This window comes from Saccopteryx bilineata, chromosome 2, assembly GCF_036850765.1.
Source record: "Saccopteryx bilineata isolate mSacBil1 chromosome 2, mSacBil1_pri_phased_curated, whole genome shotgun sequence".
Taxonomy (NCBI): Eukaryota; Metazoa; Chordata; class Mammalia; order Chiroptera; family Emballonuridae; genus Saccopteryx; species Saccopteryx bilineata.
This window is the reverse complement of record NC_089491.1, coordinates 36,349,665-36,372,577: the sequence shown is the minus strand read 5'-3', so window position 1 is coordinate 36,372,577 and position 22,913 is coordinate 36,349,665. Positions and strand designations below refer to the sequence as shown.

Sequence of the window (22,913 nt, the reverse complement as noted above, 5' to 3'; positions counted from 1 at the left end):
AAGTGCCAAATTAACCTCAAGTTCTCTGGTGAGATGGTTATTCACGATCTTCTCTACTTTTATCTTTATGTTTTCTTGACCATTTCACTGTTTTAGAGGTGTTAAACAATATGTCACATGAGTCAGGTGGGGCTGCATTCTTCAAGTAAGAGACTAGATATTGAGAAGGCCCACAATCTTGGTGTCTTAGTGATTGCATGTGAATACCACCCCATGTCTGGGTTTTTTCCCAATCCCCAATTGTGAGCTGCCTGTAGATAGACTAACAGTTTTTTGAGGGAGAAAACAGTTGCTAAAGTATTTACTACATATTGTAAGAAAGACTATTTAAGCAATATAGTCATCATAAATTCTTGCTCATTGGAAGACTGCATTCAATATTTCTTGTTAAATATTTTCCCAAATAATAATGGACAGTTGGTCTTTTTTAAAATGTTATTAATTAAATCATCCTTCTATTTAAAAAAATAAATTTTTTATGGTTATTAGGTTACTATATTAATGCTTTTTAGATTCTTTACCCCAATGATAGCACAAATCACTGTATGGCAAGTACCATGTCTTAGACATCTGCTCCTACACTGTCTTGTACATGAGAGAGATTCAGTAAATAGTTGTTGAAAATTGATTGACACCATATTAAATGAAAACATTTTACAATCTGAGGAAAGTTGTACTTACATTCTCAAATAATGACTAGTGGCAAGGTAAGGTTTTATATCTGATTTGTTGAATACTAAATTCTATTATATACTGAGGAAATCATAAATGCATACCTTCTCACTAAATATATTGGGGGTTAAAATTTTAGATGTTACAACTTAGGGTATCTAGACAACATAAAGCATCTTATAAGAAGGCTTTCTTATAAGAAGGAGCTATAGAGTATTAGGCTCAGGAAAAAATTCTTCTTAGTTCCTGGCACCTGTGCTGCAAATGACCAGCGGGATGTGCTAAACTGAGTCCTTCCTTAATCTTTGGTGACCTTTGGGGAAATATTTATTAACTCCTATTTCCTGTCAAATTATCCCAAAGGTAGAGAGAACTAGCTCTCTAGTTGTCTACGGCTGCTCTTTCAGCAAAGGAATGATCTTCAGCTATTCCCACCCACCAGGGTGTAGAGAGAAAATAACTGAAGCATAGTATGAACTGGCTTGGACTCTAAGAAATCTAGTTCAAACTTTTCTTTGGATCCTTTGAAATCTGAATGCAGTCTTATGGGTAAATAGTACTACATATCACAAAAAGTACCACTTGCCATTTTTTTGTAGATAGTACACACATAAAAAGTGAGGTCTTGTGTAACTATAGCATACAGGATTGATCCAAGGATAAAATGATAAAGTGTGTGTGTGTGTGTGTGTAGTTTTTTTTGTTTTGTATTTTTTCCAAAGTTAGAAGTGGGAGCAGTCAGATTCCTGCATGCGCCTGACTGGAATCCACCAGGCATGCTCACTAGGGATCGATGCTCTGTCCATCTGGGGCGTTGCTCTGTTGCGGCCAGAGCCATTCTAGCACCTGAAGCAGAGGCCATGGAGCCATCCTCAGTACCGGGGCCATCTTTGCTCCATTGGAGCCTTGGCTGTGGGAGAGGAAGAGAGAGATAGAAAGGAAGGAGAGGAGGAAGGGTGGAGAAGCAGATGGGTACTTCTCCTGTGTGCCCTGACCAGGAATCGAACCCGGGACTTCCACATGCCAGGCTGACGCTCTACTGCTGAGCCAACTGACCAGGGCCAAAATGTGTATATTTTTTTCTTGAGTGAGAAGCAGGGAGGCAGAGATTCTGATTTTCGCATGTGCACTGACTGGGATCCACCCAGCAAGCTCCCTATGAGGTGATGCTTGGCCCATTTGGAGCCACTGCTCTGTTTCTCAGCAACCGAGCTATTTTAGCACCTGAGGCGAGACCATGGAGCCATCCTCAGTGCCCAGGGCCAACTTGCTTCAACCAAGCTATGGCTGCAAGAGGAGGAAAGAGAGATAGAGAGAAAAGAGAGGAGAAAGGGTGGAGAAGCAGATGGTTACTTCTCCTGTATGCCCTGACCGGAAATTGAATACACACACCAGGTTGATGCTCTACCACTGAGCCAAACAGCCAGGGCCATAAAATGTATATTTAAAACAATGTATAGACTCTGAATCACCACATAAATAGGAAAGATGTTTATCTTTATTACTATGCAGTAAGAGAGAGGAAAATATCAGAATAGTTCCACAAATAGGAGAAAGTGAGGGGAAAAATGTACAAGTTTATGGGTTCACTTTTCTTTTGGGTTTATATTTTTGTTTTGAAGGTTATTTCAGAAGAGAGAAAACATTCTGGTTGTTGCTTGATGTTAACAAAGCGCCCTATAATTCTATTTTACTATCTGCCTTCAACATTACTAGTGCAGTAGAAAGAGTCCTGCTGTACTGTTACTTGGAGAGCTCACACAGTAGGAAGCCAAGACTTTTAAAGTTAACTTGGAGGGGTCCATGGAAAACTTCTTAGATGGAAAAATAGGTTTAATATTAAATACTAGAAAGCCCGGCGGTCATACGAAATGACCGCTGTTCTAGATATTATAAATTGTAATTAAAATGATTTGTGCAAAGGTGTCTGCTAATTCAAACTGAATTACCCAGGGCAGGCGGCGAGGACGCCCCTTTGCTTACTGCCCCACGGGGTTTCCCCCTTCTACTTGCTTAATTGCTTAAAGTAGAATGCAATGAAGGAAACCACTGGCAGTACATTTCTTAAGAGCCACCGCTAGCTCAATAAATAAAGGTGATTTAAATAATAAAATGTTAATTCACATGTCAAAGATCTCTTTGTACACAACATTTCTTGTGTAGATCTTTCCATCATTTTTAAGCTCGCCTTGCAGAGGACCATCAATTATTTTTAATTTTACCTCCATTCTTTCACGAACTCTTGAACAGGCAACATAAAGTTGACTGTGTCCAAATGTAGGCTCAGGTAAAAAAAATGCCAACACGCTTAAGCATTTGGCCCTGAGACTTATTGATGGTCATAGCAAAGGCAAGTTTTACAGGAAATTATCTACGTCTCAATTGAAACGGCAACTCTGAGATGGAGCCAAATCAATTTTTGGAATGACATGTATTTCACCTTTAGAGGGCCAAAGACTTAGCTATTATGACATTATTTTTCAATTGGAGAACCTCTAGTCTTGTACCATTGCAAAGACCCCTTCTGGTGTTAAGATTTCTTAACAGCATAATAATTGCTCCAATCTTTAACCTTAATTTGTGAGGTGGCATGCCAGAAGGCGGGACTATTTGAATGCCATGGCAACTTCACCCCATTGGCTAGTACAGTTACGCAAGCAACCAATAAGCTATCGGTGATAGACAGACACTTAAGCCGCATATAATAAAGATTAGTACAGTCTTTATATGTATTTCAAGTAAAAAGTTTTTTATATATACTAGTATTTTAATTCTCAGTATTCTTTATATATAAAAAGATCTGTAGAAATTCCTATGAAAGGGTTAATATACCCTTCTTTGCAATTAAACTGTCCTGTTTTCTATATTCTTTTACCTCTTTTGTTATGTTACTTGTGCCTTCCTTTTTTACTAATGTTCTTCATCTTCCCTTACAAAATTTCTGCTTTAGCCATATTGTGTTAACTTATTCCACATTTGCCCTCCTGATAAGAGATGATGAAATTCACAAAGACTTTAAAATTAAAACAGCTGTTATAAATATACACAGAGGTTTGAAGGAAGAGATAAATGTAATAAGAAAAGAAATGGAAGATATAAAAAAGATCCAAATGGAACTTCTAGAACTGAATATATAGTATTTGAGATAAAAAAAAATTTTTTTACTACTGAATGGGCTTGAGTACAAATTAGAAGAATAAAATGAAAAATTTAAGAATCCATTATGGACAACTTTATGCTGGTAATTTTGACAATTTAGAAATAATAAACAAGTGCTCTGAAACTCTCAAATTACCAAAACTAGCCCAGGAAGAAACAGAAAATGTAAACAGCTTCATATCTACCAAAGAAATAGAATTACTATTTCAACTTCTTTCTACAGGCAAAATCCTTGCTCACAAATAAGAAAAACTAGCCTAGATGACTTGACTGATAAATTTTATCAGATATTTAGGGAAGAAATAACACCAGTCCTACACAAACTCTTCCCAACACTTCCCAAATCTTATGAGGCCAGTTTTACCCCAATATCAAAACCAGACAATGATATTATAAGAAGAGTATAAATCAATAAATATCCTTCATGAACACAGATGTAAAAAAAAATTACATCTAGCAAATTAAATACGTACTATTAAATTGAATTATATATGTTATAAAGAATAATGCATCCTAACCAAGTGTGTTTTTTTTAATTTTTTTATTTATTCATTTCTTAGAGAGGAGAGGGAGAGACAGAGAGAGAGGAGAGACAGAGAGAGAAGGGGGGAGGAGCTGGAAGCATCAACTCCCATATGTGCCTTGACCAGGCAAGCCCAGGGCTTTGAACCAGCAACCTCAGCATTTCCAGGTTGATGCTCTATCCACTGCGCCACCACAGGTCAGGCTAACCAAGTGTGTTAATCCTAGAATACAAGGTTGGTTTAATATCACTGTAATTCACCATATTAACAGAAAGAGAAAAAACCATGGTGCCATCTCAGTTGATTTTTAAAAAAAGCACTTGATAAAATTCAACACATTCATATTAAAAATTCTTAGGAAACTAGGAATAGAAAGGGATTTCCTCAAGCTGTTATGACAAATCTATAGTAAACAGCATATACTTAGTTGTAAAAGATTGAATTCCCCCCCCAAGATTGGGAATAAAGCAAACACTGGGGAACAAAATTTTTGTTGCATCCACAAAAACACTTGTTCTTACCTAATTCGAGGGTACTGATCTCAAATCTGACATTAGTTTTTCTCTGTAAGCTACAGTTTTTTTGCAATTTAAGATTTTAGGTTTTCATCTTATTATAAAATTTTCAACATTTAGTTTAACATAATGAAGTAGAATGTCTTCTTGGGCATCATCTTTGTGAAAATATAATAATTTATATAATGCAGTAAATACACTAAAAGATATGATTGCCTCAGAATTTGTTTACAGTTTTGAAATAGAACATATTAAAACACGTATTTTAATCATAAAATTTGCGCAAAATTTATTTAAATTCTATTCAGGCAAAAATTTGCTTTTGGGCCCTGGCCGGTTGGCTCAGCGGTAGAGCGTCGGCCTAGCGTGCGGAGGACCCGGGTTCGATTCCCGGCCAGGGCACATAGGAGAAGCGCCCATTTGCTTCTCCACCCCTCCGCCGCGCCTTCCTCTCTGTCTCTCTCTTCCCCTCCCGCAGCCAAGGCTCCATTGGAGCAAAGATGGCCCGGGCGCTGGGGATGGCTCTGTGGCCTCTGCCCCAGGCGCTAGAGTGGCTCTGGTCGCAACATGGCGACACCCAGGAGGGTCGCAACATGGCGACGCCCAGGATGGGCAGAGCATCGCCCCCTGGTGGACAGAGCGTCGCCCCATGGTGGGCGTGCCGGGTGGATCCCGGTTGGGCGCATGCGGGAGTCTGTCTGACTGTCTCTCCCTGTTTCCAGCTTCAGAAAAATGCAAAAAAAAAAAAAAAAAAAAAAAAAAAAAAAATTTGCTTTTGTAGCTCTTTAGTTTGTGTACTTGTTGAGGACAGTCTCGTTTGATGTTCCAGTAGTAGTCTGCTCATCACTAACAGCTCTCAAGATTTTCAGGAAACTTACCAAGGTGATATTCAGGAAGTGAATCTTAACGCTCATGTTACATCCAATGTTGCAGAAAGCCAACAGCATCCTTTGAACCAGAAGTTCATAGTTTTCTGCTTTTTTGTTGCTAAGGAAGTTGTTTGTAACTGCCACAAAAGACTGCCATGCTGCTTTCTCCTCTTTATTCATCTTCCTGGCAAATTCTTTGTTACATATGAGGGTTCAAATTTAAGGTCCATCAAATACACCTGCTTTTTTGTTTGTTTGTCTGTTTTTTAATTAGTTTGTTTATTTATTTATTTATTTATTTATTTATTTTACATATTTCTGAAGCTGGAAACAGGGAGAGACAGTCAGACAGACTCCTGCATGCGCCCGACCGGGATCCACCCAGCACGCCCACCATGGGGCGATGCTCTGCCCACCAGGGGGCGATGCTCTGCCCATCCTGGGCGTCGCCATGTTGCGACTAGAGCCACTCTAGCGCCTGGGGCAGAGGCCACAGAGCCATCCCCAGTGCCCGGGCCATCTTTGCTCCAATGGAGCCTTGGGGAAGAGAGAGACAAAGAGGAAGGCGCGGTGGAGGGGTGGAGAAGCAAATGGGCACTTCTCCTATGTGCCCTGGCCAGGAATCGAACCCGGTTCCTCCGCATGCTAGGCCTACGCTCTACCGCTGAGCCAACCAGCCAGGGCCTATTTATTTTTTACAGAGACAGAGAGTGAGTCAGAGAGAGGGATAGACAGGGACAGACAGACAGTAACAGAGAGAGATGAGAAGCATCAATCATTAGTTTTTCATTGCACGTTGCAACACCTTAGTTGTTCATTGATTGCTTTCTCACATGTGCCTTGACCGCGGGCCTTCAGCAGGCTGAGCAACCCCTTGCTGGAGCCAGCGACCTTGGGTCCAAGCTGGTGAGCCTCGCTCAAACCAGATGAGCCCGCACTCAAGCTGGTGACCTCGGGGTCTCGAACCTGTGTCCTTCCACATCCCAGTCCGACGCTCTATCCACTGCGCCACCACCAGGTCAGGCAAATACACCTGCTTTTATCTTCTCAAAAGACAAGGCAGGAAAAGCAGAAATAATATGTTGAAAGCATTCACTTTCTCTATTCAAAGCCTGAACAAACTGCTTCATTAAGCCAAGTTTGATGTGAAGTGGGGGAAAAATTATCCTGTCTCAATTAACTACAGGTTCATTCACAATATTTTCATCCCTACTTCCAGAGCTTCATGTTTCGGCCACTCCTTCTGTGTCCAGTGTTTCTACCGTGCTTGGCTGTCCCACAAACACAGAAAGCAAGGATACTTCGTGAAATCTCTCTGTTGTCCTAGCAGGAAATTTACCATTTTAAGATCCACACAAATGATCCAGTTATGCTCCTCGTACTTCATAAAGTTGAGGACAATTTTTATGTCATTCTTACTAAGTCATTCAATTCAGGTTGGCTAAACTGCTGAGGGGTTAATGACTGCTTGGCATCAGAAGAAGACCCTTCAGATTCTACAACCATTTGCTCATGCATTTTATCAAAATACACTTGATCACCATGTTCACTTTCTTCATCCTTAGAAGAAATAAAACCATTGAAAACTGGAACCGGAGTGTCTCCGAGTGTGGGATAGGTTGTATTGCTGAAGGAATATTAGGATATATGATCATTGCCATTTTTTCTTGCTGATGCCCTTTGTATAGATTAGACAGAAATAACAGTCCCTACTGTGGTCCTTAGGTTCGCACCAAAACATGGGAATACCAAAAGGCATTCCTTTGCATTTTTCTTTGTCCAGTCTCAAAGCATTTCCTCACAATTATGACACACAAAATGAGGAGCCCAATTCTTGTCTTGATCGCCAGGGGGAACTTGAAAATAAGCAATATATGCATGTATCACAAATGATGAAATATTGCACCTTCAACGTTGAAGTGTGTAACAGCCACATATATAACAGAAGGTGTCAGGACTATTCTTACATTTACGCCTACTCGAAGAAGCCATGATTCAATCTTAAAACAAAATAAGAGGGTGTTTTTATCAGATAATAATTTTTTACATTTAAAAACAACTACAATTATGTAAAAGTGATGTTTGTAAAACATTAATTGCCTTGTGGTTTTGTTCAATCCAAGAGTCGTTGCCCTTTAACTTCAGTTTAAAAACCAGTGCATGCCTGACCAGGTGGTGGCGCAGTGGATAGAGCATCGGACTGGGATATGGAGGACCCAGGTTCGAGACCCCGAGGTTGCCAGCTTGAGCATGGGCTCATCTGGTTTGAGCAAAGCTTACCAGCTTGGACCCAAGGTCACTGGCTCAAGCAAGGGGTTACTCTGTCTGCTGAAGGCTGAAGGCCCGTGGTCAAGGCACATATGAGAAAGCAATCAATGAACAACTAAGATGTCGCAACGAAAAACTGATGATTGATGCTTCTCATCTCTCTCCGTTCCCATCTGTCTATCTCTGTAAAAAAATAAATAAAAAATTAAAAAATTAAAAAAAATAAAAACCAATGCATGCCATTAACTATAACAAAAAGAAATTAAAATTGAATAAAAACTAGAGTATGCACCGAAAAACATTTCTGATTTGGAATCAGCAATGCAGAAATATATAGAAACCGTTCTAAAACCTTAAGCAACAGAAAATTTTTAAAAAAATTGTTTCCCAGTGCTGTAACTACTTACACTGAGTGTCATATCAGAGGTCCTAAATTATGCAGTGAGGTAAGAAAAAGAAATCAAAAGCATGCAGATTCGAAAGGAGATGGCAAAACTGTCTTGATTCACATGTAATATAATAATGTATATAGAGAATTGAAAGGAATCTACATTAAGCTTTTAGAACTAAGTTGAATTTAGCAAATTTGTAGGATGCAAGGTGAGTAAACAAAAATCAATTGTATTTCTAAAATTTGTAACCAAAAATTGAAAATGGAATTTAAAAATAAGCCATTTAGCCTGACCAGGCGGTGGCGCAGTGGATAGAGTGTCAGACTGGGATGCGGAAGGACCCAGGTTTGAGACCCCAAGGTCGCCAGCTTGAGTGCAGGCTCATCTGGCTTGAGCAAAAAGCTCACCAGCTTGGACCCAAGGTTGCTGGCTTGAGGAAGGTGTTACTTGGTCTGCTGAACACCCGTGGTCAAGGCACCTATGAGAAAGCAATCAATGAACAACTAAGGTGTTGCAACGAAAAACTGATGATTGATGCTTCTCATCTCTCTACGTTCCTGTCTGTCTCTGACTCTCTCTCTGTCCCTGTAAAGAAAAAAAAATTCCAAAAAAATAAGCCATTTTTAGTAACAGAAAGAAACATGAAATACAGATAAGTGAATGTGTGTGACAGAGAGAAAGAAGGGGGGAGGGAGGGAGGGAGGAAGGGTGGAAGAAAGAGAGATGAAAAGCACCAACTCATAGTTGCATCATTTTAGTTGTTCATTGATTACTTCTCATATGTGCCTTCACCAGGGGGCTCAAGCCAAGCTAGTGACCCCATGCTCAAGCTAGTGACCTTGGGCTCAAGCCAGCAACCTTGGGCTTCGAGCCAGCAACCTTTGGGCTCAAACCAGCAACCTTGGGATCATGTTGACTATCCCATGCTCAAACCAGTGACCCCGCACTCAAGCTGGCAACCTCTAGGTTTTGAATCTGGGACCTCAGCATTCCAGGTCGACACTCTATCCACTGTGCCACCACCAGTCAGGCTCAGGGATAAATTTAATAAAATACATGCAAGACCTGTTGTTCACTGAAACCTATGAAACATCACTTAGAAAAATTAAAGAGGCCAAAATAGATGAAGAGATACACCATATTCATGTTTTGGAAGATTTGATATTGTTAAAATATCTTTTCAAGCTGGTCTATTGATATAGCACAGAGCAATCAAAATCCCAGCAGGCTTTTTTCTATTTTTTTTAGAAATGAACATTTATTCTAAAATTCATACAGAAATCAAAAGGCTCTAGAATAGCCAAAACAATCTTGAAAAATAATCAAAAAGTTGGAAAGCTTACTCTACATGATTTCAAAGTTTTTAAATAAAGCTTTAGTAATAAAGACTGTAATACAATATAATGATAGGCATATAGCTCAATATAATATAATAGAACTTCCAGAATTTGACAAATGTATATAGTCGATTGACTTTCAACAAAGTTGCTAAGGTAATCTGTAAAGAAAGGATGATCTTTCCAACAAATGATTCTGGAACAACTGGATATCTGTATGTAAAAATTGGTAATAACTAGACATAAAAAGCTAAAACTGCAGAAATTTGGAAGAAAACACAAAGTGCTTGTAACCTCGCACAGAGAAACTTCTTTGGGTACAGGAAACATTAATTGACAAGGGAAAAGCTATCAGATTTATTAAAACTTTGATTTCTTAATAACAGTTTAAAAATACAGTGGTACCTTGAGATACGAATTTAATTTGTTCTGTAACTGAGCTCGTAAGTCAGTCAACTCGTATATCAAACTGCCGATACTGACCCTGACCCATGCGCCAACTAGCAGCAGCTTCCCGAATCACAGCTCATATCTTGGAATTTCGCTTGGATCTCGAACAATAATACGGACCAAGTCGCAGCTTGTATCTTAAAAAATTTGTATGTTGGTCTGTTCATATCTCAAGGTACCACTGTAAATGAAAAAGGCCTGACCAGGCGGTGGCATAGTGGATAGAGCATTGGACTGGGAAGCGGAGGACCCAGGTTCTAGACCCTGAGGTTGCTAGCTTTAGTGCGGGCTCATCTGGTTTGAGCAAGGCTCACCAGCTTGAGCCCAAGGTCACTAGCTTGAGCAAGAGGTCACTAAGTTTGCTGTAGTGCCCCAGGTCAAGACACATATGAAAAAGCAATCATTGAACAACTAAGGTGCCACAATGAAAAATTGATGCTTCTCATCTCTCTCCATTCCTGTCTGTCTGTCCCTACCTGTCCCTCTCTCAGTCTCTGTCACCAAAAAAAAAAAAAAAAAAAAAAAGAAAAAGCAAGCCACACCAGGACAAAATATTTGCAGATCACTTGCACATCATTTGCAGATCATGTGTCTGATAAAAGACTTGTATCTAGAGTGTATGAAGAACTCTTATGATTCATTGAAAAGGAAAAAGACAACCACCCCTCACAAAAAAATGATAAAAAATAACAAAATTTTCAAAATGGTCCAAAATTTGAACAGTTTTTGAAAAAGATATATGAATGACAAATAAATACATAAAAGATGCTTAACAACCTTAGTCATGAGAGTAATGCCCATTAAAATCTTAATGCAGGCCCTGGCCGGTTGGCTCAGTGGTAGAGCGTCGGCCTGGCGTGCAGGAGTCCCAGGTTTGATTCCTGGCCAGGGCACACAGGAGAAGTGCCCATTTGCTTCTCCACCCCGCCCCCTCTCCTTTCTCTCTGTCTCTCTCTTCCCCTCCCGCAGCCAAGGCTCCATTGGAGCAAAGTTGGCCCGGACGCTGAGGATGGCTCTGTGGCCTCTGCCTCAGGCACTAGAATGGCTCTGGTTGCAACAGAGCGACACCCTAGATGAGCAGAGCATCGTCCCCTGGTGGGCGTGCCGGGTGGATCCCGGTCGGGCGCATGCAGGAGTCTGTCTGACTGCCTCCCCGTTTCCAACTTCAGAAAAATACAAAAAAAAAAAATCTTAATGCAATACTACTTCACATGCATTTTAAGGCTAAAATTGAAAAGACTGACAATTCAAGTGTTGAGATTATGAAGCTATTGGAACTCTCATGCATTGCTGATGGGAATGTACAATGACTTAACGTTACACTTTAGAAAAATTTGCCAGTTTCATATAAGGGTAAAGGGATGCTTACCACATTTAGTAATTCTATTCCTAGGTATTTTTCAAAAGAAATGAAAACTTATGTCAATTAAAAGTAAGACTTTGCTAGAATATTTATTGCTGCTTTATTTATTTATAACTGCCCCAAATTGTAAACAACCGAAATGTTCATCAGGATATGAACAGCTAAACTGTTATATCCATACAACAGCATACTGCTCAGCAATAAGAAAGGAACAAACTATTAGTACCCAACAACATGGGTGAATCTCACAAATATTCAGAAGTAAAAGAAGCCAGGCACAAAATGGTACATAATATGTGATTCTATTTTTTTGTGGTCCTAGAACCCACAAAATGAATCTATTCCGACAGAAAACAAATCAGTGGTTGCTTGGGGTGGGGACTGACTACAAATATGCACAAGATATTATTTTTGGTTGATGGAAATGTTCTACTTTTGATTTTTGTGGTGGATACACAGGTGTATACATTTGTCAAAATGCATCATGCTGTATTTTGTACATGAGTACATTCTATAATATGTAAATTACACCTCAGTAACATCTCCTGTATGGCAGAGCTTTCAGTGACGTTTTCCCCTTTCTCCCTTAAATTCATCTTTCTCTAAATTTACCATACTATTTTTTTATTTGTACTACTTAATTTTTTCATTTGCCTCCTTGTGTTTTACTAAGTTATAAGCTCTTACTCATCTTTGTTTACACTTGCAGCACCTTGCTTATTGTAACCTTGTAGTATATGTTTGTTAAACATTTAATGCAAAGAAAGAATTATTATCTATTGCTTTGATTACAATTCTGAAGTCTGAAAAGAATCACTGGCCTGGATATTAGCGAGACAAGGCTATAAAGCAATGTTATTAGGCGTCCTCCGGGCAGTCCTAATCTTACACTTTAGGGCAATACCATTTTATATTCCATTGCACTGGGTGATGAATACATGGAAGATGGTGTATTCCATCTTCCATGGAGTATATCTGGTCCCTGTGGGAAGTTGTCTTTAAAGCAAGACACCCTGTGCTGGTTGCCAAGGCCTGGAGAATGCAGGTAACTAGACTAAATGACAATGAATTTGATTCCAGTAATGAATGAAAATCTGATAGAATTACATAAATTTCATGATATAAGTTACCATGACTACCATTTAGTCCAGTCCAGAGAGGATAAATTACCTGCATAGAACAACACAGCAAGTAGGAGATAGGGTTAAAACTGGAGCCCAAGCCTGACCAGGCAGTGGCGCAGTGGATAGGGCGTTGGACTGGGATGCGAAGGACCCAGGTTCGAAACCCTGAGATTGCCAGCTTGAGCGCAGGCTCATCTGGTTTGGGCAAAGCTCACCAGCTTGGACCCAAGGTCGCTAGCTCGAGCAAGGGGTTACTCGGTCTGCTGTGGCCCCACAGTCAAGGCACATATGAGAAAGCAATCAATGAACAACTAAGGTGTTGCGACGAAAAGAAACTGGTGATTGATGCTTCTCATCTCTCTCCGTTCCTATCTGTCTGTCCCTGTCTATCCCTCTCTCTGACTCACTCTCTGTCTCTGTAAAACAAAAAAAACTGGAGCCCAGATTTCCACTGAGTCCCATCCCAAATTTTAACAAAGTATAGAACTGGCTGCCTGTAGAAGTTCTAATGAATTGCCCCTTAGACAAAAGCTTATATTAGGTTGGGACTTGGAGTTAAGCGAACAGGATAGATAAAAGAGCAAGGACAGGAGTCAGCTGTCAATTCCAAGATAGAACCAAAACCGAAACCATGGGTATGGCCATGAGTTAATTAATGTGTTCCTGATTATGTCTTTGTTCATTTTACCCCAAGAAGTCTGATTCCATCTGCATTTGAAACCTATTTTGTACTTGTCAATAGATTTTCTACAGTAAGAATATGCTGCAGCTTGTTGAAGAGGAATTAGTACATTACCCAGAATACTGGTGAATTCCACGGGAATGTTAAAACAATCTGAGGGGAGTGGATCCCCCTCTCTCCTGCCTTCCCTTTTTCCACTATTTCCTGTTGTGTGTAAATTTATTGGAGTTTGAGGGTGGCAACAGTTGCTATTTTGCATTTCACTGGTTTTGAATTTCATTTTTTAAGGACAATATGAAGTCAGTTTTATAATTAAAGTGAGTTTAAGCAGTCATTTTGAATTTTAACGATGAAGGACATTGAGATACAAAAGGCAGCTTTGAAAGCTACAGCAAAGCTTGCTCCTTAGATGAATCCTTTGAATGAAAGAATAATAACGTGGATGGTGATGATGAAGGAATGGGAGCTGCTGCTATTTAATGTATTCTCCCCTCTCAGTATATGGATGCAGCCTCCAAATTTTACAAAGGAAATAATCATCAGCACAGCATCTCTGCTCTCCTATGGATTGGTCTTTTTATAAAGCAGCCTCTTGGGTTTTCTCAGTAAAAATATTTTATTTTAAAATATATCTCTAGACACTTACTCCTGGTAGACCTGGGAAAATGTAGATTACTTCATGTCTCTTCAAAATTCCTTTCAAAGAAAAGAGTCAAGCTCAATTTGTGTTTTTGAGATAGAGAAGAGGAGTAGATAGGAGGAAGGAGGAAATGTTCACTTTCCTTTGGAGGGAGAAAAAAAAATCTTTCAGTCCTTTATTGACACCTTAGCTTCTGCCTTAGTCATATGTCCCTTCTTCCTGGGCCCTGGGTGGACCAAAGGAATAGCAGTCATGTGCTGTTTTGTACAGGAGCAATGCAAAGAGAAGAAAACAGCTGATAAAGGAAAATGTAGGGCTCCCCACACCCCTAGGTTTTTACTGTTGTATTTTTAGATCAATCAGTGGTTTCAGGATTTATGACCTCCTTTTTTTGCTGTTTTATTCCACTGTTTTGATGTTATAAACAGTATTGAATTCCTATCCCTAATTGTGAGATAGTGTTCAAAGTCCAAATTTTTTAATTTTATAATGAAAGTCAACTATAATGGGAAGCTAGTGGACACAGTTAATACTGATAATGGAATGAAAAATCTTTCCTGTAACTACTAGATCTAGACTGGTTGGGGGAGAGGCTTCAAGTTAACTGTCAATAAAGAAATTAATAACAGAAAGGGCAAAGTATGGGAGCACTCAGTAATGAGTAACTCAACTCACTGAATAGCCAAAGGTAAAGGTTTGTATACCAACTTAACATGGGGAGGATTTAGGGCTTCAAAAGATGGGAGGTTTGGATGATGCTTGTTTACACAAATTTTTTTGGAATGTCATGATACCCAAGGTAGTGACTTCCCTGACAGTAGACCTGTTTGTGTAGGGGGGTGAGGGGGGTGCAGGGGGTAGGGTGATCACTGACTCTCAAAGCTCTGCTTCAGTCAGATAAGGGGAGTTCACATAAAGATTTTCTGCCTCTGCTATTAGGTTTTAGATCCCTTCACTGATTTTCTTATATTTATGTTTTGATGGTTTTCAAAGCATTTTTATATCTTATAGGATTCTATCTTTTAGGTAGACAGGGCAAATACTATTATTCACATTTTATAGGTAAGGAAACTGAGGTTAAAAGAGATTTAAGTGTTTGTTCACAACCACACAAGTTATAATGGAACCAAGATAAGAAGTTAAGGTATTCACATCTCTCACTACAATTTCTTTGTCCAATTTGTACAATTTCAGTACAAAGAAATTGAATAATTTATTGTCAATCTATAAGTGCTTTATAGATGTCACGATTGAGTAACATTTTATTTATTTTGTAGGAGAAGATGGTGTAAACTGGTTCATCAGTGACAAAGACGTTGAGGTAAAATCATTGTTTTTGAAGTTATGAATAATAGACTAATAACTTTTTTTGATTCCTAGTTTTCTTTCACTTTATTATGATCAGTTAATAAACTTCTTTTTTTCTTTTCCAAGTGAGAGGAAGGAAAATAGACACACAGACTCCCACATGTGCCCTGACTGGGATCTACTTGGCAACCCCCATCTGGGGCCGATACTCTGCCTATCTGGGGTCGTACTCCCAACCAGCTATTTTTACCACCTGAGGTGGAGGCTCCATGGAGCCATCCTCAGCACCTGGGGCCAATGCACTTGAACCAATGAAATCATGGCTGTGGGAGGAGGAGAGAGAGAAGGGGGAGATGTAGGAGTAAAGAAGCAAATGGTCACTTCTCCTGTGTGCCCTGACCAGGAATTGAACCCAGGACATCCATATGCCGAGCTGACGCTCTACCACTGAGACAACTGGCCAGGGCCAATAAACTTTTTAAAAATAGCAACAGCCCAAGTATCTTGTAAGGTCATTGAATTTTCCGAAGTGTGGTTCAGCCTTGATTTTTGTCAATTAATTGCCATAATGAGTTAGTCCCCTTTCCCTACAGTTTGTTTCTTCTCTGTGGTAGCGAATCCTCTCAACCCATATTGCCTGGTACCACCAAAGATCAAAACCGGAAATAACTGCTTCTTCCGTGTAAGGAAATGGTTAGGCTATATTTAGAATGCGGCAGGTGTTTATTAGTCTTAATTGTGGCAGATGGCTAGAAAAGAGAATAATTTTACAAGTTGATAGAAAAGAAGTTATAAGAGATTATTAGATTATGATGTCTTGGGGCCTAGTTGCCCAATTCAGCAAAATAGTAAGTAAAGGAAAGTTTTTTCAAAGATGGAATTCTACCAAACAAGATAAAATCATGGTTGGTATTTACATATTCCTCTCTAGATATCTATATGATATGCTTTGCTGATATTTTCTTGCAAGATACTAGGTTTTAGCTAGAATATGGGAAGGCTAGAATTGAGTCATTTTAAGCAGAATATATTTTTAAAAGGACTCTGTTAGAAAGAAAGAAATCTTATTCTCTCTTAGAAATTATAGTTTAGTTTATAGGCAATAACCCTACGCTAGTCAATAGAAGGAATGTATTCAGTAGCTGTATGGTTTTATAACTTTATAAAAGAGAAATTCTTTAAAGACAAAACAAAAAAACACTTCTCTAAAAGTTTAAGCAAGCACTCATTCAGAAGAATACAGTATATATTCAGATCTAGAAGTCAGCAGTATCTTTGACTCTGAATGCCACCAGAGTGTCTGGTGCGTATCAGTGCCCTTGCTAGACCTGAACTGTAAGCAGAGAAAGGTACAAAAGAAATGGAAACAGGCCCTGGCCGGTTGGCTCAGTGGTAGAGCGTGGACCGATGTGTGGATGTCCCGGCTTTGATTCCTGGCCAGGGCACACGGGAGAAGCACCCATCTGCTTCTCCTCTTTCTCTCTTGCTCTCTCTCTCTCTCTCTCTCTCTCTGTCTCTCCCCCTCCTGCAGCCATTACTCAATTAGAGCGAGCTGGCACGGGTGCTGAGGATGGCTCCGTGGCTTGCTTCTGCCTCAGGGGCTAAAATAAAATGTCTCAGTTACAATGGAGCAAGGGCCCCAGATAGGCAGAGCACCCCCCCTAGTGGGCTTACCGGGTGGTCCTGGTCAGGGCACATGTCTGTCTGTCTCTGCCTTCCTGCCCTGCTCTCACTAAAAAAAAAGAAAAGAAAAGAAAAAAAGAAATGGAACCATATGAAGAGTGTAAAAGAATGAAGAAGGGGACAAAAAGTAGTGTTGTCTTTATAGCATCCCCTTTTAGGTTTTTCTAGCTCCTTTTAAGAACACAAAGTTCCATGTTGCTAGGTTCTAAATTGAAATGCCTATGACTGTTAATTCTCTTGAACAGAGTGAAATGATTTTTTTAATTGACTTTTTTTTTCCCTTTAGGCCCAGATAGCTAATAATAGAGCATCTGGAAGATGGACCCACCGATACTATACAGCGAACAAAAACGTTACTTGTAGAAATTGTGACAAATGTGGCCATTTATCAAAAAACTGCCCTTTTCCACAAGTATGTGAAATTTGTAATGTTTCTTTCTTCCTTGTTAAAATCAAAATCTTAAAATTGAAACCCTGTAACCGTAGAATTCAAATCTTACATAATTTATGTGTTAAATTTCTTGTTAATCTCCCATGTAGGTCATAGCCTAGAGTAGTAGTAGAGAAAGAACAATAAATTTAGAGTTAGAAAAACCTGTAATCCATTTCAGCTTCCCATCAGTAGTTGAACAGCTTCAGGCAAATCATTTCTCTGTGCCTCTGTTTTCTTGTCTATAAAATGAGAAGGTTGAATCAAATGATTCCTGAGACCCTTTTCACTTCTAAACCTTCTACTCTATGAGACTGCTTATTTCTTGTGGGATTTCATTGTTAGAAAATTATGATTTTAAGCATTTATAAATGATTACTTCTGAAAATTATACTAAACAGATACATCAACCTTTGAAACAGCACAGAGCTAGAGAGCTCTTAGGTGTTCCCTGACACACACTAAGCCCTTAACGAACATTTCTATCACCGATTCCCTCTTCCAAATGATTGTCCTTAAAATTTTTGGGATAGCTCTCATGTTTCCTCTTTGTCTTGGCTTCTCTAGGCAAAGCAGTCTTGTTCTGTTCTTCCGCTGACTTAGGTTCCGGATCCTCATCATCCTACTTTTCCTCTCAGAATCATTGTTTGCCAATGTCCCTGCAAGACAAGGCATGAGGAATAGATGTCCACTGATAGTGCATGCAGACTAATGAGTCTCATTGGCAACCACAGGAATACAAATAGCTCTGATTTCAGATGATTTGTTTTATTTTGTAATTAGGCTCCAGATTTGACCTTCATCAGGGTCTCAAATTGGAAATATTTTTTTATGGAATTATATAGAAAGAGAAAAATTAATCTTCTATTTGAGACGGAAGGATTTTACTAAACAGATTTTATTTGTCTGCCACATAGAAAGTCCGCGCCTGCTGCCTGTGCTCCGAGAGAGGACACCTTCAATATGCCTGTCCGGCCCGATATTGCTTAGACTGTTTTTTGCCTATGTCTTCTACTCACAGATGTCTTGCAAGAGCTTCCTGGAGAAAACGATGTGACCGATGTGATATGACAGGCCACTATGCTGATGTAGGTATCCTGCCTATAACTACTTCCTCTGGCTTTGGGGGCAGTGTTCTCATTTGTAACTATCTGTCAGCCTACCTAAAAGAATGTTTACTCTGCACTGTACATATTCATAGTCATGTCCCTTTGGCCACTGATCATGTAAAGCAGTGCTCTTAATTTATCAGGATAGTGATGCTACAGAATGGTTCCTCAGAAGGCAGCATCAACAAATATTATAGAACCCTGCTAGGTCACTTTGCTTAATGTGCTTGCTGAATAAAACTTGAAATTAAAGAGTTATTTAATAAATAACATGTTAAATGTATGTACCTATTCATGTGTAGTTAGATGAAAATATCACATATACCCAGTTAGCATTTGTGTAGAGGTCTTCATGAAGCGTGGTTTGATGCTGCTTGTTAATGGCTCTTGCAAGTAGAATAGTCTTATGTTAGGACAAGCCACCAGAACTTCGAATATGCTTTTTTTAGTTCTTTAACTTTTTTTTTTAAAGAAAGAGTTAATAGAAGACTTTTCAGCTACTTGTAACACATTAAGTTTTAGCACATTGTTATTTTGGACATCATTTTGCATCATATAATATATGTTTGTGGGGGTCTAGTCACAATTTTAAAGACCAGAAGGACTATAGAAATATCAAAAAAAAAAAAAGACATGATACAAAGCACAAACATTTTCCTTATTTTATTTATAACTGAAGTGTACTTTATAGCCTTTTGCTCAGTAAATTAACATGGCTTTCTGTTGAGATGAATTTCACATTAAAACAAACTAGAAGATGAATGTGTGTTGTATATATTTCTTATGTAAGTAATTTAACAATTATAGATTTTAATTTTTAATGGACTTTGTTAAATGAATTAAAAATAGGGTTACTGTCCTACATACTGACTTACAACTTACTTTTTCCCCTTTGGAAACTTTGTGAATGTGTCCCTGTATCAGCTCATAAAGACCTCCCTTTCTAATGGCTGACTTTTATTCCATTGCCTGGATGCACCAACTGACCCAGCCATTTCTCTACCAATACGTTTAGATTGATATTGTTAGTCACTTTTTTTTTTTTTCTTTTTTTTTTTTTTTGAATACAGTATTTATTTGTCTTCCCTCTGTCAAACCCTGAGCCAACCATTTTCCCCAGGCTTCCTGGGGAGGTATAGGAAAAGGAACACACAGGGCAGGCAAGTCACGGGACGGAAAAAGAACTATGGGAGGTGGAGACAGCTCCTTCACGTGGCGAAGAGGATGAGAAAGGCCACCATCAGGCAAAAGAGTCCCATGGCCTCTGAGAGGGCAAACCCCAGAATGGCATAGGAGAAGAGTTGTTGCTTCAGAGAAGGGTTCCTGGCATAACCAATGATGAGGCTCCCAAACACAGTCCCAATTCCAGCCCCAGAGCCTGCCACCCCCACTGTGGCAGCCCCAGTCCCGATGAACTTGGCTGCTGTATCAATGTCCCTTGAAATGGCACTGGTCTGGAAGCTGTGGCTAGAAATAAGTGAGGTCGGGGTATGTGGGGCTGCCCAGCTGCTGAGGCTCTCATCTGTCAGTGTCTCTGGTCTGTTCAGCACCACTGCAGACAGTGACCGGGTCAGCAGCTGAGAGGTGTTCCTGACCAAGGAGGGGGTGGAAACAAACTTGGCGCAGGCATACATTTTCAGGGGATGATGGGGCTGTGGCAGGAGCTGCTCCTACTGCGAAGAAGACCGAGAGGGGTAGGGGCCAGGGGCTGGGGGCCGGGAATAGCGACAGGAAGGCTTCGTTAGTCACTTTTTTAAGCAGAGTGCTATGATGAACATCTATATATACTATATATATGTATACATGTAATTTTGGTAAGTCTAATTCTAAATGCAGTGTAATTAAAGGATACATATGTTTAAGTCTGGATAATTATTGTCAAATTGCTCTTCTAAGAGTGTTCTCAATGCTAACTATAATTGACCTTTAAAAATTGTGCCCAGCCTGACCTGTGGTGGCGCAGTGGATAAAGCGTCGACCTGGAACACTGAGGTCACTGGTTCAAAATCCTGGGCTTGCCCAGTCAAGGCACATAAGGGAGTTGATGCTTCCTGCTCCTCCTCTCTCTCTCTCTCACTCTCTCTATCTCCTCTCTAAAATGAATAAATAAATAAATAATTTTTAAAAATGTGCCAAATCAGATAAGGAGAAAATGGTATCTTATTGTTTTAAGTTGTGTTTCTTAAGCCACTAGTGATGTTGAATATGATTCTCAAGACTAGAGAATATATAGAGCATAAAGACAGAAGTTGTCATTTCATTTCAAAGTAGTTTAAAGTTATTTTTCAATATTTACTGAGTCTTAAAAATAGTGAAGCCTAAGTTGTCTTAGTTTTATACTTTTGTTCTCTACATTCAGTTGTCAGTTATAATTTTCTTAGCAAGATTTTCTAGGTTGGCAGTTATATTTAATAGCGTATCTTTTTTAACTCCTTTCTTCTAAAGAACTCTTACAAATATGGTCATATTTGCCTGTGATAACAGAAAGGGCTCAGACATTATCATGAGCAGTTTTTTTAAAACAAGTATTTTAGTACAGAACAGTTAAGAATGATTCATAAAAGGTTATATAATCAGCTGTGAATTAACTCTGTAGCCCATTCTGCTTAACATCTTAATTTTGGCCTCTAATGTATGTTAAACTCTTTATCTAAAATGGCCTTGAGGATTAATAACCCCGGCAAATATAAGTTTTTAAGATAGAGCAAGGCTGTGGCTGCCTTCAGGGATGGCAGCACTCTTTCCCCTAAATCTGCCAACGTCTACTGTCGTCGTATTTTTTGTAATTACGTGCTGATGTTTCCATTAACTGATCTTTTCCCAGTCTTTCCAACTGGTATAGCATTCCCTTGAAGCCAACTCAAACCTGGGCTCCACTGACTCCTTCTGAAGAAGCTTAGAGTTTTTCCATTGTCCCAGAGCTCTTCATGAGGATTTATGTGCAAGCGGAGTCATTTTCTGGCCCACAGTTGCTGGAACTATTCGGCCAGTCCCATGCATGCTTTAAATCTGTCTTGAAACCTGGCCCTCCACAGAAATACTGTTTCCCCTTTCAAATGCTTGCTGCTCACCCTTTCTTGATTCATATCCCTCTGAATTAGGTTGATTCGGATCAACCTCTTTCTCACTTGCTACGACTGCTTCTAAATCATTACTCCTCCCTCTTTTTGTAGCTATCTATGGTTTATTTAAGGCTCATGTGCTCTGAGAAAACTGTTCTCCACCCTTTGTCATTTTCATCTTCCCACCTAACTGGACTTTCTGCTCATTCACAGAGGATTTCTGAAGTCCTGGGTAACTATAGATGCCCTAACCTCTTATTAATTAAGGAGGTCAAAAAACTTCCATTTTTACTGTATATATTCTTATTACCACACCTCAAATCTCTGTAATGCCAGAGTACCAGTTATATGTGCAAAGAGAATTTATAATGAAAACTGATGAGTCATATTCAGTCTTGCTATAACGAAGAATACAAATTTTCTCTTTCCTAAACTCTGCTTGAAAAATACCTTATTGTTAACTACTATAAAAGTATTTGGTTGAAATTACAGAATTTCACAATGTAAAGGTTAGAAAGATGGCTCACGGCCTACTGAAGTCCAACCTGCATCATCGGTACTTTCCAAAGGAAGAGAAGGCATTAATGCAGAATTGATAGATTAAAAAAAAGAATCAGAGGTGACCCCAAATGAAATAAACTCATAATAGGAAGGAGGAGGAAACTTGAGAAAATCCTAATTCATTCCTCAGTGTGACTAGAGAAGATAAAGGAGAATCCAAATTAAATTGATCAAAAGAAATACTGATCAAAAGAGCACACACTGACTGTGAGGGAGAAAGAAGACCCACATCTAAACATATGCAAGTAAAATTTCTGAATGTCAACTATAAATCATACATCCAGACAGAAAAAACACATTATACACACATATATACACACACCTCAAGTTTGCATCAGATTTCTCCTGTGCATTACTAAAGGCCAGAAGGCAGTGGAAAAATCTCTAGAGGCTAGAACATTCTGAGAAAAATAGATGACACAGCCAAGCTGTTGTTCATTTGTGAATTTATTGGAAAAGCCAGAGACTAAAATAAGCAGCAGTGAACAGTGAAACCAGAAACATAGAGTACATGCCTGAGTACTTCCTATTAACCTGTTTTTGAAATTAATATAAATTTTAGAAAAAATAGCTTTAAAAAACAAATACAATTTTAAAACTCTAATAATGTGGTCCATAGGTAATTCTAATAAAATTTTATTTGTTTTCATTACAAGGAGAGAAAAGTTATGTAACTTTTAGATTTCTAATTTAAAATGAGGCAAAAGAGATTTAATATAACAAATGATGGGGAAAGATGGACCCAGCAAGAATATGTAAAAAAAC

The 22,913-nt window shown here is 39.1% G+C and overlaps 1 protein-coding gene and 1 pseudogene across 2 annotated transcripts in view; one reads left to right on the top strand and one right to left on the bottom strand.

The window, feature by feature from the left end:
* Positions 1-22,913, top strand: part of ZCCHC7 (zinc finger CCHC-type containing 7) — a 256,276-nt gene that overhangs the window by 189,878 nt on the left and 43,485 nt on the right. For both annotated transcript variants that reach the window (XM_066256737.1, XM_066256738.1), the window contains exons 3-5: positions 15,273-15,316; positions 17,273-17,398; positions 18,334-18,504. In XM_066256737.1, the coding sequence (XP_066112834.1) occupies positions 15,273-15,316; positions 17,273-17,398; positions 18,334-18,504 (341 nt within the window). The remainder of the gene's footprint in view (positions 1-15,272; positions 15,317-17,272; positions 17,399-18,333; positions 18,505-22,913) is intronic.
* On the bottom strand, positions 19,569-20,181 carry LOC136322799 (ATP synthase F(0) complex subunit C2, mitochondrial pseudogene; annotated as a pseudogene).